The 16,104-nt window shown below is 49.9% G+C and overlaps 1 protein-coding gene across 1 annotated transcript; it reads right to left on the bottom strand.

The window, feature by feature from the left end:
- Nucleotides 1–10,600: 10,600 nt before the first annotated feature.
- On the bottom strand, nt 10,601–15,140 carry COPRS (coordinator of PRMT5 and differentiation stimulator). The gene is made up of 4 exons (XM_086360210.1): nt 14,991–15,140; nt 12,338–12,404; nt 11,737–11,958; nt 10,601–11,027 (listed from the first exon to the last, which is right to left on the bottom strand). Exons 1-4 carry the CDS (start codon nt 15,087–15,089, stop codon nt 10,858–10,860), a joined length of 558 nt encoding a protein of 185 aa, XP_086216336.1. The 5' UTR covers nt 15,090–15,140; the 3' UTR covers nt 10,601–10,857.
- Between the last annotated feature and the right edge of the window lie 964 nt (nt 15,141–16,104).

Below are 16,104 nucleotides of genomic sequence, written 5' to 3' on the forward strand. Positions count from 1 at the left end.
CAAGGGCTCAGGAGAATGGGGGTTGGGGAGCACTAATGCGTGTGGGGTTTCCTTCTGAAGCCAGGAAAAAGGTCCTGAAAGTAGTCATGGTAGTGTCTGCACAACATTGTGAGTGCACTCAGTGCCACTGACTTGCATTCTTCGAAAAGTTTAAGACGGTACATTTTACAAATATTTTACTGCAATCAAATTTAAAAATGATAAAACTCATCTATGGTGTTGTTAAGTCTGGATAGTGGTTATCTTGGGGTGTAGGGAGGGGTAAGTGATTGGGAGGAGGACAGGGCTTCCGGGGGTTCTGATAATAGTCCTTCTTTTAAAAAACCCAGGTGGTAATTACACGAATGTGTTCGTTTTGTTCAGATTCATCGAGCAAAAGAGACAAGTACAGACAATTCTTGCGAGGTGTTTTGCTGCAGAGTGGGGCTGAGAAAGTGGGCAGGAGCTAGATGCAGAAGTCGGATTAAGGGAGGGTTGTTTTCAGATGGGAGAGATGATAGTGGTTTCTGTGCACACTCTAAGCAGGGTGATCTGGTAAGGAAAGAGAAACAGACGATGTAAGAAAGGTAGGAGAGAATTGCTTAAGTGGTTCTCAGTAAGGGAGAGGCAACCTCACGCAGGCTCATGCACGGTGAGTTCTGCCGCAAGCCCATGACAGGAACTTGTAAGAAGCCGGAAGCTGATCACAGGACTGTCAGTGCTGGGTTGAGGGGGCGGGGGAGACAGGGAGGTCAATGGTAAGTCTGTGGAAGTTCACTCCTAGCTTATTACCAGGTTTCTGGTGAATAAACTGGGACACAGGGAACAGAGAAGATGGCTCACCATCACACCACTGGGGCCAGGAGTGGAAGGTAGGGCTCCCTGACGCCACGTGCAGGGCACCGCGATGCCCACAGGCCTCTAGTCCATCTCTCCACCGTGGAAAGGAGCTGCTTTCTGTGGTTTGCTCTGAAACAACTTCCCAAACTTTCAGAAAGAGCACCCTAGGCTTCCAAGGACTCCAGGATTTGAGGAATAAATCTGTTCTACCTTGTGGCTATGCCTTATATACAAAAGACTGTAGTTCCATCTCCTCCTCAGCCTCCATCTTTCCTGGCAGGAGAGGTCTCACTGTGGAGCTTGCCGTAATGGTAAAAGCCATGCACCACTCCACTGTCTGGCCTTTTTCCAGTTCTGTTACGTCTTTCTTGGAATGCAGAGGGCATAACAACAGAAACCACAGTGGCTTCCATTTTGAAGAGCTTTTTACAGGGACAAGGGCCCCATTTACGCATTCAAGCCCATGGTCAGCGAGCCTGTGGTCTGCCCAAGGTCACACACAGTGTCAACAATAGAGCCCAGAGGAGAATTCCAACCGCTGCGCTCTCTCCCCTACATCCCACTGCCCACATGCAGGACTCCAAATGGACACATGTGTCAGCCAGGGCACTTTGAGCAGCAAGAGGCAGCGGGAGTCATGTCATGTTGGCTGAAAGCAGTAAGGAGGACTTACTGAATTACATAACCGGAAGTCCTGAAGCAGGCAGGCTTCCGGGTTGGTCCACAGGGACTCGATGATGTCACCTTGGTCCCAATTTCATTGTCTGGCCACCCACGGAGGCTGTGGTGGGTTAAATGGCAGTCTCCCAAAAGATATGTCTCCGTCCTAACCCCTGCACCTGGGAAAGTGACCATATTTGGGAAAAGGGTGTTTGTAGATGCAATTAAGGATCTTGTGATGAGGTTATCCTGGATAACCCAAGTGGGCCCTAAATCTGATGACAAGTACCCTTATGAGAGACAGAAGAGGAAAAGACAGGCACAGGTGGAGAAGTAAGGCACAGCGCAAGGTGAAGGAGTCAAGAAACAGCGTCCCTGCTAGAGCCTCTGGAGGGGCTCCAGCCCTGCCAATAGCTTGATTTTGAACTTCTGGACTCAAACCTACAAGAAAATTCATTTCTGTTGCCTTACACCACCAAGGTCATGGTTATTTGTTAAGCAGGCCTAGGAGACGAATACAGAAGACAGGAAACACAGATCAACTTAGGCATGATCCCCACCCCTAAGAAAGGTGTGGTCATCAAGAAGAGGGCCACAGATGTTAAGCGAGGCATCCAGAGTGTCCACCCCACACACCACGTGCAAGAACGGGGCCATCTCTGAACATCTGCTCTCTGAGCACAGGAAGGACAGAGGGTGCCCTGGATGTGTGACCTTCACAGGTGAAGTTCAAGGTGGAGGGCTACACAGCACCCCCGGGGAGTCCTCCAAACCCTGAGAGCAAAGTTGAACATCTGGAACAAGGAGCACCTTCCTCTTGAAATAGTGGATATGAAAGGTCTTATGAATCTAGAGGTCATTCACTCTTTAGAGACCATTCCATCCATCCAGTTCCCCAAACCAGGATGGCCCTCGAGATCAGCCCAGACTCTCCTTTCCCTCACTGAACCCTTATAGGAGATCTGTCCCCCTTAAATACATAGTCCCTATCTGTTCCTCCCCATCCATCTCTAGAGCTGTCACCCTAGTTTAGGTCCTCATCCTCTCTTACTAGATTACAGCCCCAAGACTGGCCTCCCTGGCTTGGGTCTCAGCCTCCTCCCACCAAGAACTAGGAGGTTCTTTGGAAAACGAAAATCTGCCCATCACACATTCCTGCTAAGCACCCTTCAAGCTTCTTGGCATATCTTTCAAGGACTCCTGCTTAACCTGACTTCATCCCTCCCCATGTCCCCAAATACATGAGACCTTCTCACACCTGGAGGCTTCTCTACACACAGCTGCCTGGCTGATCCTCCACCCACTTCACGGCCAAGCCCTCTAGCACTCAGCTTTTAGGTTGTCTCCTTTTAGGGGTCTCCTTGACCTGTCACTCCTTCTTCAGGGTTCCCACCATACCCTGGGCCTACATAGTTCTCCCGTGGTGACAGAAGGGTCCATTTTTGAGCCGGGCTCCCTAATAGCAGGAACCATTCCATCCTGAGTAGACAGTATGTAGCAGGTGTTCAGGAATAAATTGATGAATAAAGATAGAGTCTACTTGGGATTCTCCAGTTTGAATTTTCTCAAACAAAATTCATCCTGCATGCTAAGTCGATTCAGTCGTGTCCAGTTCTTTGCGAACTATGGACTATAGCCTGCCAGGCTCCTGGGTCCGTGGGACTCCCCAGGCAAGAACACTGGAGTGGGTAGCCTTTCCCTTCTCCCAGGGAATCTTCCCAAGCCAGGAATTGAACCCAGTTCTCCTGCATTGGCAGGCGGATTCTTTACCACTAGCACCACCTGAGAAGCCTGCGGCTAAGTCGCTCCAGTCGTGTCCGACTCTGTGCGACGCCATAGACGGCAGCCCACCAGGCTCCCCCGTCCCTGGGATTCTCCAGGCAAGAACACTGGAATGGGCTGCCATTTCCTTCTCCAAGGCATGAAAGTGAAAAGTGAAAGTGAAGTCCCTCAGTCATGTCTGACTCTTAGCGACCCCATGGACTGCAGCCCACCAGGCTCCTCTGTCCATGGGATTTTCTAGGCAAGAGTACTGGAGTGGGGTGCCATTGCTTCACCTGAGAAGCCTAAGCTGTTGCTAAATCTAGATGTTTCTCATCCCAGTAGAGCAAGCATACAAGCCTGAAAACTAGGGAGTCAGATGACTTGCGTCACGATCTCTCCTCTCTGTGACTTTTGGCCAGTTCTCTTACCTCCCTGAGCCTCAGTGTCTCTTTCCGTAAAACGGGAATTATAAGCTTTGTTAAGAAAAACCACCAAAGGTGTCATCTGGCAGAGGGATGTAGCACGATGCATTTGACTTTCCTGCGTGCGTACGCACACTTTGGTTGAAGTCAGAAAGCATATATTAAGCGCTTACTATGTGCCAGGCTCTGGCGTGGGTGTTGGTGTAGAGGGGCCTGGGTGGGTGATGATGACTCTCACCCTAAATTTCACAATAATCTTTTCTGAGAAAACTCCTCTATCAAATCAGGAGTAAATCCTGCCTGTGAACTCACAGGTGAGACTGCTAATCAGCAGGAAGCCCACTAACAGTAAGGTAACCCTGAGCCCGCTGAGCGGCTCCTCCAGGGCCCCTCGCCCTCCCGGCGGCTCGCACAGCACACACCGAGTGGGTGGGTCTGTACTGCCACCTGCTGGAGGAACAGGGTAAGGCTACAGGCGGCAGCCAGCAGAGATTGAGGCGCCTGCCTTGAGTTGCCAAACACATGGCTCTAAGGTCTATCTGCCACATTTGTTCAACAGCTCACAAGAAGCTGTCAGAGGAAATGGCTTTTGAAATCACAATCACCTCACCGGAAAAGGTGTGGGGGGAGAAGAAAAGGAAAGCCAATTGTACCTTGCAATGGCAGAAAGTGGGAGCATGCCTCCTGGGGAAACTTCTCTCTCTGACTCAAAGCGGGAGGACCGGAGAACCCTGTTAAGATGCAGAGAAATGCCCTCTCCTGAAACTGTGGCTGTGCTTTACTCCCCAGGCCCTGAGTGAGGACACATCCTGGTGCGACCCTCTCAGCCTTGGTGCCCTGGGACCCAGTTGAACTCTCCTCCTGCCCATCAACACCTGCAAGATCTGAGTCCTGGAACCAGCTCCACAGAAACTGCCGGAAACTGGGAGGCCGGCTTTTCCAGAGGCCTTGGCTTTGCAGCCAGACTCGCTAAGTCAACACAGCGGGAGCCAGCCGTGCAGCTTGCCTTCCTGTTACACCCCCCCACTTCTCCTGGGCCTGCCACGCTCAGGCCTGCACACACACACACACGGAGTCCTCCAGATCCAGCAGTCTGTTATTTGGGTGGGGAATCTGCTCTGGGAGAACTGGCAGGCAGAATCCACATGGGCTACAGCCAGGGTATTGGGCTGTTGTGGGTTGTTTTGTTTTTTCTCTTTCTCCATATTCCAACCATCCTGGGAAAGTTGGGTCCAGGAATGCGAACTCCGGAAAACCAAGGGCAGTGCAATGCCAAGGTATTTATTAAGCCAATGAGCATGCTTCCTTCTCCCTGGAAGGCGATCTCGGGTTTCCTCAGGGCACTGCAGCCTTGCAGAGTCCAGCCAGTTGCTCCTATACATAAAGACAGTGTGGTCTTTGCAGCCTTCACAGTCAACCCACCAAGCACCATGCACCTGAGAGAGAGCTACAGGAGGCACCATCCCCCATCCCCCCCAGGGTCTCATGATGACCATGCTGTCCCCACTAGAAACAGCACCAGGGACTTCCCTTTGCCTTCCAATGCAGAGGCTGTGGGTTCGACCCCCAGTTGGGGAGCTAAGATACCACATGCCTCCCAGCCAGAACACCAAACCAAAACATAAAAAAGCAGAATCAATATTGTAAATGTGTAAATATTGTAAATGTACATAAAACACAAAAAGCAGAAGCAACAGTGTAAATGTTGTAAATTTGAATATTGTAAACAATTCAATAAAGACTTTTTAAAAATAAACACTGCACCAAACTAATTTAGGGGTGAGGTGAAAGAGTACATTCCTCCAGACCTTTCAAAAGGAAAGAAAGCCGTAACAGACAGAAACATGCCAGAGCCATACAAAAATACACAGCATGATTTACACAAATTGTGAATGGTACAATTCTGTTTGTTCTGCCACAATACAAAAACAGGGAGTTTTTCATCCAGACAGAAAATAAAAATGAAGCAAAAATTATCAGCACTCTGATATGAATCAGCCCATGATGATACTTTCAATACACCATCATACCTACCTGATGATCTGGCCCCCTGCCCCCAGCAGTAATTCATTCTCATCTTGGCTTCTGTTAATTCTACGTTTCAGGGGTTCAAGAAGCAAAACGGTCGTCTCTTTGACCATCCCAGTTTCCGACCCTGAGCTTCCATGTGTACCTTTTGGGGTTCACACTTTCTCAAGCACATCAAGCAGTGCAAGACATCATCCGATATCCATCTTCACAGGTCTTTTCTGTTCCACGGCCCCTCTGGGTCCCTCCAGTCCTCTGCCTGCTTAAGACCTGGGCATCTTTGGGCAGATGGTCCTGACTGCCTAGGAGCACCAACATCTATCATTCTGGAGACCTAACCCCCCGGGGACACACTGAGAAGTAGGGTTCATAATTCCATCTGATCTTAGCGTCTCCAGAGTGCTCTCTTTGTTCTCTCCATCTTTCTTCTCATAGACTAGGGGACTTTTTTTTTTTTGGCCTGGGGAAAAATCTTTCTTCCCAAATTTCTACAAGATTCATAGTTTGTTGGCCCCAAACTCCTTTGCCTGCTAACCAAATATATACACATTTCTTTTTTAATTTAAAAATCCCTTTCTGTAAAACCGAAGCTGAAAAAAAACAAAAAATGTCTTGGCTGTTTTCGACTCTGTCATGTGCCTACATGAAGGCAAGGAGCCTGCTTGCATGGAGACAGGGCAGGAGAGAAAACAGGGCGCATCAGAAATGTCACCCAGACACACAAGAAACACATTTTTCCGCTCCTTTCCATCAGCCAAGTTTTTAAAGTGGTCAGCTGTGGTTTCTTTCCTGGTTAATGAGATTATTTGAAAGAAACGCCAGAATAAGAGTTTCTCTTCTGTCTCCGCTAACAGTCCCTTCTGCCTCTATTTCTCCAGCAGCCTCTTCCCATGTCTGCCCCTCTCGCTGGTCACTCCTTTTCTCTCCCATCACTGCCTCTTCCTGGCCTGGTTGCACATTCTGAGAGAAGCTGGCCAGAAATCACCACTGCCCCCCATCCAGCCCAAGAGAAACAGCAGCACCAAAAGTTCGGGTGCATCCCTCAAAATGTGTCAGCCTGTGATGCCCCATCCCCACCCCTGCACCGACCCCAAGTCCATACGTTCTCAGAGCGCTTTCTGATTTCCACACCTGCAACACGCTCTTTGCCCTGCATCTTACCTGGCCTCCAGAAGAGATGGCCACTCCCTCTTCCTTAAAAGTCTCTCCTCCTTAGATATCGCTTGAGGGGCGCCCACACCTGGGTTTTCCTCCTCCTGGGTCACAGCCTGCCCTCAGGATCCGATCCTTCTGTCTACCCGGTAATCACAAATGCTCCCCAGGGTTCTGTCCTTGGTCCTCTTCTATTCCACATGCATTGAACAAGTTCAACCTCTCTCAACGCTGCAATGCCTGCCAAACCCACAAAACATTCCCTTCCCCACTTCCCCTCTCCACCCCCTCCTCCCTTCCCCCCTCTACCTTCTTCTCCCCCAATCTCTCAATTTCAGACACATGTTTGCAAGTCCCTAGAAAAGGAAAAGCTGGAGAGAGGGTTCAGTTCAGTTGTTCAGTCGTGTCCGACTCTTTGAAACCCCATGAATCGCAGCACGCCAGGCCTCCCTGTCCATCACCAATTCCCGGAGCTCACTCAGACCCACGTCCATCGAGTCAGTGATGCCATCCAGCCATCTCATCCTCTGTTGTCCCCTTCTCCTCGTGCCCCCAATCCCTCCCAGCATTAGGGTCTTTTCCAATGAGTCAACTCTCCACATGAGGTGGCCAAAGTACTGGAGTTTCAGCTTTAGCATCATTCCTTCCAAAGAACACCTCCATTCTGAAGGAGAATGGACTGGTTGGATCTCCTTGCAGTCCAAGGGACTCTCAAGAGTCTTCTCCAACACCACAGTTCAAAAGCATCAGTTCTTCGGCCCTCAGCTTTCTTCACAGTCCAACTCTCACATCCATACATGACCACTGGAAAAACCATAGCCTTGACTAGACAGACCTTTGTTGGCAAAGTAATGTCTCTGCTTTTCAATATGCTATCTAGGTTGCTCATAACTTTCCTTCCAAAGAGTAAGCGTCTTTTAATTTCATGGGTGCAATCACCATCTGCAGTGATTTTGGAGCCCCCAAAAAATAAGTCTGACACTTTCCACTGTTTTCTATTTGCCATGAAGTGATGGGAGAGAGGGTACGAGTGCTCATTTCCTACAATGGAAAAAATATCCGGACCACAGTGCAGACCAGGACCACCAGGTGGCTAGATTCCAATTCCATACCAGAGAGAATTTTCCAGAAAGTAGCACTGACCAGCAATGGGTGGGCTCCTTCTGAGGTAATGAGCTCCCCGTGGCCGGAAATGAGCAGAGATGATTCCTACACACACGAGCAGGCCAAACTAAGCAACATCCATGTTCTCTCCCTAATCTGAGATTATAAGGCTCAGCTCAGAAATCAGAGATTCAGATATATAGTAGCTTTTTGGCTTCGGGTTTTTTGGTTTGTATTTTTTTAGTACCAAAAATGGAAGTTCTTCACGACTGGTTAGAAGTCACTGTGACATTTCCTTTTTATTCAATTATTTCTCATATAACGATTTGTCGTTTATCTGATAATCTGTATTACAAACTCATTTGTCATACACACGCTCTATAGTGTTTGGAGAACAAAGTTTACATGGTCATTGACTGAAGACTTTCAGAGTAAAGGATGGTTGCAAATCTGACCACTTCTGGACAGTTCTCTCTGTCCTATTCCTATACAATGTCTTAAAGAAACAGGAAAGCTGAGGAGTCAGACATGGTCCTGCCTTCAGAGAGCTCTCACTCTGAGGAAGGAGGTGGACCCAAATGCCAGCGACTGCAGCAGAGGAGGGCAGGTGCCGTGACACTTGTCAGAGAGAATGGGGATGACAAGGCAGAGGCATCTTGTTTTAGGAAAACAATGTGTCTTTAAATACCTCACTGCAAAATCTATATTGAAAAAACAAAAATACAAAAGCAAATTGCCAACACCTCCACTGTCTGATCAAATTGTTTCCATTTGTCCATGTTAATCCTTATCCCATACATATGCCATTTTTTCAGGTTTCCAATAATATCAGAATGGTTCTAGAGTCTGTATTTTCACTTATTATATCATTAGTATTTTTCCAAGTCCCTACTTCTTTTTTTTTTACTCGCACTTCACCCCCTTGAGATAACCAGGGTTCACAGCCTGGGGAGTCACCCACCTGTCGATCCCTTCTGTGTTTGATCCACCCTAGAAGAGGGCATCAGAATGAGACCTAAAGCAGAACATTTGACAGCCCCTCCCGTCTTTTCCTGTTCTCCTGACATACCCAACTTTCAATCGTAAAAGCCATTCTAATGTCCTTAAGAGAATATTGCTGGGAAGACCCAAGAAGAATGGCAAAGAGTAACTTTTTAGAAGCAACAAGAATCCACATGCACCACCATTCCATGGACCAGGCAGCTTGTCAATTTTCTTTGCTGTTACTCATGCACACGTGCTTCTTTTCTTCCTTCCCTCCGACAAACATGGACTCTCCCCACCTCATGACTTCTGCTTCTACTCAAGTTCCAGCTGCCTCATAACTGCACACACACCCACATAACCTGCCCATACCACCAGTTTTCTTTTTGGCAATTCTGCCATGGTCCCCCAGCCCTCAGTGTTTCTTGGCTCATTTCTCAAGGTCCTTTTTTAACATATGACATATTCATGACGCTGGGAAGACTACAGCGAGAGTGGTGTGCGGCTGTGGTCTACCACTATCTCTCCAGGAAGGACAGCGGAAGGGACTGTTTTTTCTCCCTAGGACAGCCGTGGCCATAAGGGCTCCTCACAGCCAAAGCCACTGCTCTCCCTTATATGGTGCTGCCTTATTCACACATTTTATGCATGCGTCCTTCGTTGCCCAGTCGTGTCCGACTCTTTGTGACCCCACGGACTGTAGCCCGCCAGGCTCTTCTGTCCATGGGATTCCAGGCAAGAATACTGGAGTGGGCTGCCATGCCCTCCTCCAGGCGATCTTCCCAACCCAGGGATCACACCCACTTCTCTTTCATCTAACCTACATCGGCAGGCAGGTTCTTTACCACTAGCACCACCTGGGGAGCCCAGCACTTTTTATGGGGCCTCCAAAAAATTGCTTAAACGGTCCATTGTTCATTTACCTGCTGCAAAGTGGACTCAGGTTTCAAGTCTGAAACTTTTTCTTGATTCAGTTTCATTAAGGGGGTAGGGAGGTAAGACGCAATTCCTCAGCCTGCCAAAGGGGGCAAGTGTGACTGACTCGGTCTGGGGCATCACAAACCTGCAGAGGTGTGGCCCCCAGGTCCCTCCTCCAACTCACACACGCACGTGCATGCACACACGAGGGCAACCACGGGAAGACTTCAGAGTCGTGTGTGGGATCAAGTCACAGTTCTGCTGTCTCCCAGCCATGTGATCTGGGAGAGGTCAAAACATTTTGAGCCTTATTTTCCTCTTCTCTAAAATGAGGTTAAAAAAATTTTTTTACGTGACTTATGGAAGTAATTGTAAGGATTAGAAGATTAAATGGAAAACAGAGTGTAAAATCCTTTCAGGCCAATTGAGGGTTATACAATTGCTGCTTTAATTAATTTGCCATTTCATTTTCCAGCCTGCACAAAGTCCTTGTTAACTAAGTAAATGGTCAATTTTCCACAACAGGAATAGAAGTCAGCCGTGAAGTCACCAGCGTCTCAGTTTCTGGTCAGGAGGACCAGATCCACAGAGGCCAAACTAAAACATTGTTTTCTTTCACAGAGTCGTTTAATCTTTCATCTCAAAATACATCAATCCTGAAAATGGACTGAAGGGCTTTAAATGAAGGAGAGGAAGCTTTGCTCAGAATTATCTAACGAAAAAGGGGGAGGAAGTAGGCAAAAGCACACTGACTTTTTTCTTCTTTTATTTATAAAGAACACGGTTCCTCCCCCCAACACAGACATAAACACACGTTCCAAGGAGGAGCTTATAAAAACAACAACAACAGAGCCAGGGCACTCAGGACCTTATTTAACACCAGTCCGTTTGCCCGACTGGGGGATCACTGGGAATGTTTCCCTAGATGTGACCTCTCACACCTCAAAGAAAGGAGACCGTGACCTGAGCGGCCCATCTACCCACCCACCAGGCAAAAGCGACACCCTCAGTCTTCTGCATCATCAAACTGTCCTGTTTCAAAGACCATCTTGGAATAATGGGGTATCAGTGGAGGCGGATGGTGCCAACTGGGGTCATAGATCATGTCTCCTTGCGGGGCACAGCACACCCAGGGTCTGACCTCTTGAGAAAGGCAACCTTGGATGTCGTCAGCATCTGCAGGCAGTTTTAAAAGACAGATTAAAAGGAAGGAGGGAGTGTGATAAGACAGACCCAAAAATACCTAGGGGACAGACACTTGCACGTCTTTGCTTAAACATATGCACAGGCGGGCACACACGCATGCACAGTCTTCTGTTGCTGGAGAATCCCGAGCACCTTCATTCTGAGGCCACCCACAGTCCCGCTTCTCTGACACAGGTTTTTAGCAGTGCAGAGAAAGCAACTGAGCACTTCTGTCTGCGGCTGCTCCATTCATACAAAGATATTTGGAGAGAGTAAGGTTGTTTCAACATTCAAACAGACCCACACTGTTATAAAATAAAATGTAAAACTGGCACTTCCCCCCACCAACCCCCACCTCCAATATGAAAGAGGAGCCGTCACAGAAATTTCAGACCTGCAAGAGCTATCAGGCAAAGCTAATAGACGTGGCTCCCTCTTCCAAACTGTTACGGGTTAATCTGGTAGGAGGGTCTCAGGAGCCTGGCCTGTGTGACCCCATGGACTATATGTAGCCTGCCAGGATCCTCTGTCCATGGGACTTTCCTGGCAAGAACACTGGAGTGGGCTGCCATCTCCTATTCCAGGGGATCTTCCCAACCCAGGGATCAAACCCGCATCTCTTGCGTTTCCTGCACTGGCAGGCAGATTCTTTCTGACTGCACAACGGCCTGGCCTAGGACCCCAGAAACCCCGCACCTACCATATGGATTCCCCTGATCTGCTTTCAACTCTAGGTCCCAGTCCTCGTGAAAAAGATCACCGGCCTGTTCCTTGGGTAGACAGCCAGACATTCCTTCTGACAGCTCCCAGGGACTCGGTTCCCCATCAGAATCTTCGTCATCTTCAGCAAAGCCTTCCTCTTCACAATGGGTGCCCTCACCATGGGCAGGGCTATCGTGAGGGATGCTCTGTGCTCCGTTGGCTAAGAAATCGACAAAAAGAACATCTTAAAACAACCTGATCGTGTTCGGCTAGGAAGATGTTCGGCAAACTTACCAAGAGGGCAACAGTAACAAGCGTGCGGAGCCCCTTAGCCACCAGAGCACTTATTTAAAAACTGTTGTTCTGTTCGCAGTTTTAGAAGTAGGGTTGATAATTTATTTTCAATAAGATGTTCTGTCTTAAACGAGGCCATTCATTACCAGGTCTTTTCACTCACATGAGCAAATCGGGCACAGTGTGTATTTTCAGGTGGTTTAAATGACACGGAGAGAAAGGGCTTCTGGCAATGATAACCTTTCACAGTACAGACTTCCTTGGTCTCTCCCAAGAGCCCCCCCCAGCCTCTGTTGCCTACTTGCCTAGTCGATCTGTGGCGTTCTCAGTCGCTTTCTCCTGACTGGAGTGGTCAGCTGGGGCAAAAGCAGTCTGCGGGAAGAAGAAACAAGGACCCAGGACTTGGATATCTTGGGAATGGCCAGCATTTTAGCCCCAGATCCACCCTTTCAGACCCTCCTTTGCGAGGCTGGGGTGGGACCCTGGGACCCACATTTCTACTGTGCCCTGTTAGGTTGGGACTTGCTGCTTCCCATTCCTGCAGGCATCAACCCTGCCGGCAGGATCACCTGCTTTCACAGAGTGCCTACTGAACCCAGTGTACAGGCTGCCAGCACATACAGAGCCGGTCTCCTCACTGGGCCCTACCATTTTTAAAAATTTTTTAATATTTATTTGGCTGCACCACCTCTTAAGCTGAAGGACTCAAGATCTTTAATTTTGGCAGTGGGATCTAGTTCCCTGACCAGGGATCGAACCCAGGCTGCCTGCGCTGAAGCGTGGAGTCTTAGCCACTGGACCACCAAGGAAGTCCCTCACCAGGCCCTCTCTTGATCGGTCTGGGCCCTTAGGACTCCTCCTCCAAGCTCAGAGACTCCAAACTAGCCAGGACAGTACCCCGTCCCCAGAGGCTGGAATTTCAGCTCCCTGAAATTCTCCTCTGAGCTTGGACATTTTAGTCATTCCAATCTCACCCCTTTGTTCCCTCAGCCCTGGGGCCGGCTGCTGTTTCCCCGCAGTGGATACCTCCGTGTTCATTTTTACCTTAACTTTTTATCTAGCTAATAGCTCTTTTATCAAATTTCATCTACTGACCGACAGATGAGGACAAAAGAGCTTTAGCTGCTCAAGGGAAATCGGCAGCTGTTGCCAGGAAATCATCTTCCTTCATAGCCATCGCTAGGTTTCTCTGCTCCCATCACTCAAAAGTTCTGAAATCCTGGGACTTCCCTGGCAAGCCAGTGGCTAAGACTCCACGCTTCCAATGCAGGGGGCATGGGTTCAATCCCTGGTCGGGGAACTAAGATCCCGTATCTGGGCAGTATGGCCAAAAACAAAAAAAGAGAGAGAGTTCCTGAAATCCTATCACCTGTGAAGATGTCTTTCTAAGTGAGGCGAGAAATGTTCACAGCCTGCATGAGAAGACCTTACTTCAATCCCTATCACTCAGAGTATACCTGGGACATACCACTTCAGCCACCATGCCTGGGTTTCCGTCTCTGGAAATTGGGAACAATTGTTCTAACCCAGCAGGAGGTTTATAATGAGATAACACCAATGAAGACACCTAGCACACAGCAGGAATATAACATTTATTGAGCTGAAACCCACCTTCTTTGCCCCTACATTTAAACTGCGCTTGGCACCTGCCCCAGTTAGCTCACGACCTAGTCCTACCTGGATTTAATGAGCTAATTCCATCTCCAGTAGTCGGTGACAACTTCCAGTCACTCCTGCTGACCAATAGTGGGACTTCTCACCTCTTCTATTGCAAGAGCTCCCTACCTGCCTTCCCACTCACCCACTTTTTCTTTTTTTTTAATTTGGCTGCACCAGGTATTAGTTACAGCATATGGGAGCCCCCACCAGGGTCCCCTGAATTGGGAACACAGAGTTTTAGCCACTGGACCACCAGGGGCCCACACTCACCCATCTGCCGCGGCCTCACACTGGAAATCACCACTCTGCCCAGAAACCTCAATAGGCCTCCGCTGCTAGAGTACAAAATTCGCCATGGCATCCACATTGCCCCTTCAGGCTCCGTCAACTTGTGCAGCACAGTTCTCTCTCCAAGCTCCCAACCATTTGCCCTGCACATCCTCATCTCCACGCCTCTGCCACGACCACTATCCTCTCATCTTGGAGAGGAAGTGCAGGAACCTTCCTACTGTGGCCTGACAAAATCAGTCTCATCCTACCTGCCCGCTAAAGTAATTTTCTTTATAAGCCTACCACTACATTTTTCCTATCTTATTTTGGTTAGGATGTCTCTGATGCTTAGACAAGCATTCCTCTTCCACTCAATAAATATGCGTGTGTCAAGTGCCAGGCACTACGCTACGCAGCGGGTTTACAGCACTAAATAGCGCGTTCCTACCCTCAAGGAGCTCCCCGTCTAAAAGGGATTACTGAACAAGGGCAGGACATGACTGTAATAGCAGTCTTTGAGAAACCGGGAGCCGTCTGGCGCGCAAAAGAAAACAAGTTTCTAGAAAGCCTGCGTCAAACGCGGCCTTTTGGTTTCAGTGAAAAGGAGAGCGCGCAGGAGCCATCATCCGGTGCTCTGGCTTAGCTGAGCATCCCCACCATGGGACACAGATCCTTCAGGGAAAGTCGCTCTCCTCGTCGCCCTCACCTGGCCCCAGCCCAGGCCCCCCAGCAGCAGCCCCAGCTCTCGGTCAGAAGCATCACCTCCCATTTAGCAAGGACGCAAAGGTGCCCTGGAGCCAACAGCCACCACTCCCAGCCCGGCGCGCCCACCCACGTCCTCGAGGTTGCCCCGCCCCACAGTTTCGCGGCCCGGCTGTTTCCAGCTCGGGCGCGCGCCCAAACGGCCGGGCTGCCCGAAGCGGGCCGGGAGCGCTTCCCCGGTTCCGTGGCCCACACCCCGCGAGCCCCCGCAACTTCCCGCCCCCGACCGCAGGTGGTGGACGCGCCCAGGCCCCGCGCCGCGCTCACCCCCGGACTCGGGGGCGCCTCCCGCCCGCTCGGCAGCTGCAGACCCCGCGGCTGCTCGGCGGCCCCCAGCGACTGGGCCCCGGCGGTCGGAGGGTCCATCCCTGTCTGCCCGCGGCTCGGCGCCCAGGTCGCCGCTCGGCCACGTGACGCGCCGGCCTGGCTGCCGGCCCGAGGATACGCCGTTGAGAGCCAATCAGCCTGGGGTGCTCTCGGCCGGAGGGCGGGGCGCGGGGGTCAAGGGGGAGCCAGGGGCGGGGCAACGGACGGGGCGGAGTAAGGGGCGGGGAGTGCCCGCCTCCGAAAGCCCGGTTTACCCAACCGTCCCGAAATCTAATTTTTGTAGCCACTGGCGATGCAGGTCCCAGGGCTAGACGACTAGTTGGGTCTTGAACGCCTGCGTGCTACCCCTACCCAATCACAATGGACATGCTTTCTTTCAAAACCTATTCAGTTCAGTTCAGTCGCTCAGTCGTGTCCGACTCTGCGAGCCCATGAATTGCAGCAGGCCAGGCCTCCCTGTCCATCACCAACTCCCGGAGTTCACTCAAACTCATGACCATCGAGTCGGTGATGTCTTCCAGCCATCTCATCCTCTGTCGGCCCCTTCTCCTCCTGCCCCCAATCCCTCCCAGCATCAGAGACTTTTCCAATGAGTCAGCTCTTCCCATGAGGTGGCCAAAGTACTAGAGTTTCAGGTTTAGCATCAGTCCTTCCAAAGAACACTCAGGACTGATCTCCTTTAGAATGGACTGGTGGGATCTCCTTGCAGTCCAAGGAACTCTCAAGTCTTCTCCAACACCACAGTTCAAACATCAATTCTTGGGCTCTCAGCTTTCTTCACAGTCCAATTCTCACATCCATACATGACTAATGGAAAAACCATAGCCTTGACTAGACGGACCTTTGTTGGCAAAGTAATGTCTCTGCTTTTGAATATACTAAGTTGGTCAGAACTTTCCTTCCAGGGAGTAAGCATCTTTTAATTTCACAGGTGCCATCACCATCTGCAGTGATTTTGGAGCCCCCAAAAATAAAGTCTGACACTGTTTCCCCATCTATTTCCCATGAAGTGATGGGACCAGATGCCATGTTCTTCATTTTCTGAATGTTGAGC

Source organism: Bos grunniens, chromosome 19 (genome assembly GCF_055505025.1).
Source record: "Bos grunniens cultivar Pamir isolate PY7600 chromosome 19, Bosgru_T2T1.0, whole genome shotgun sequence".
In the NCBI taxonomy this organism is placed as follows: Eukaryota; Metazoa; Chordata; class Mammalia; order Artiodactyla; family Bovidae; genus Bos; species Bos grunniens.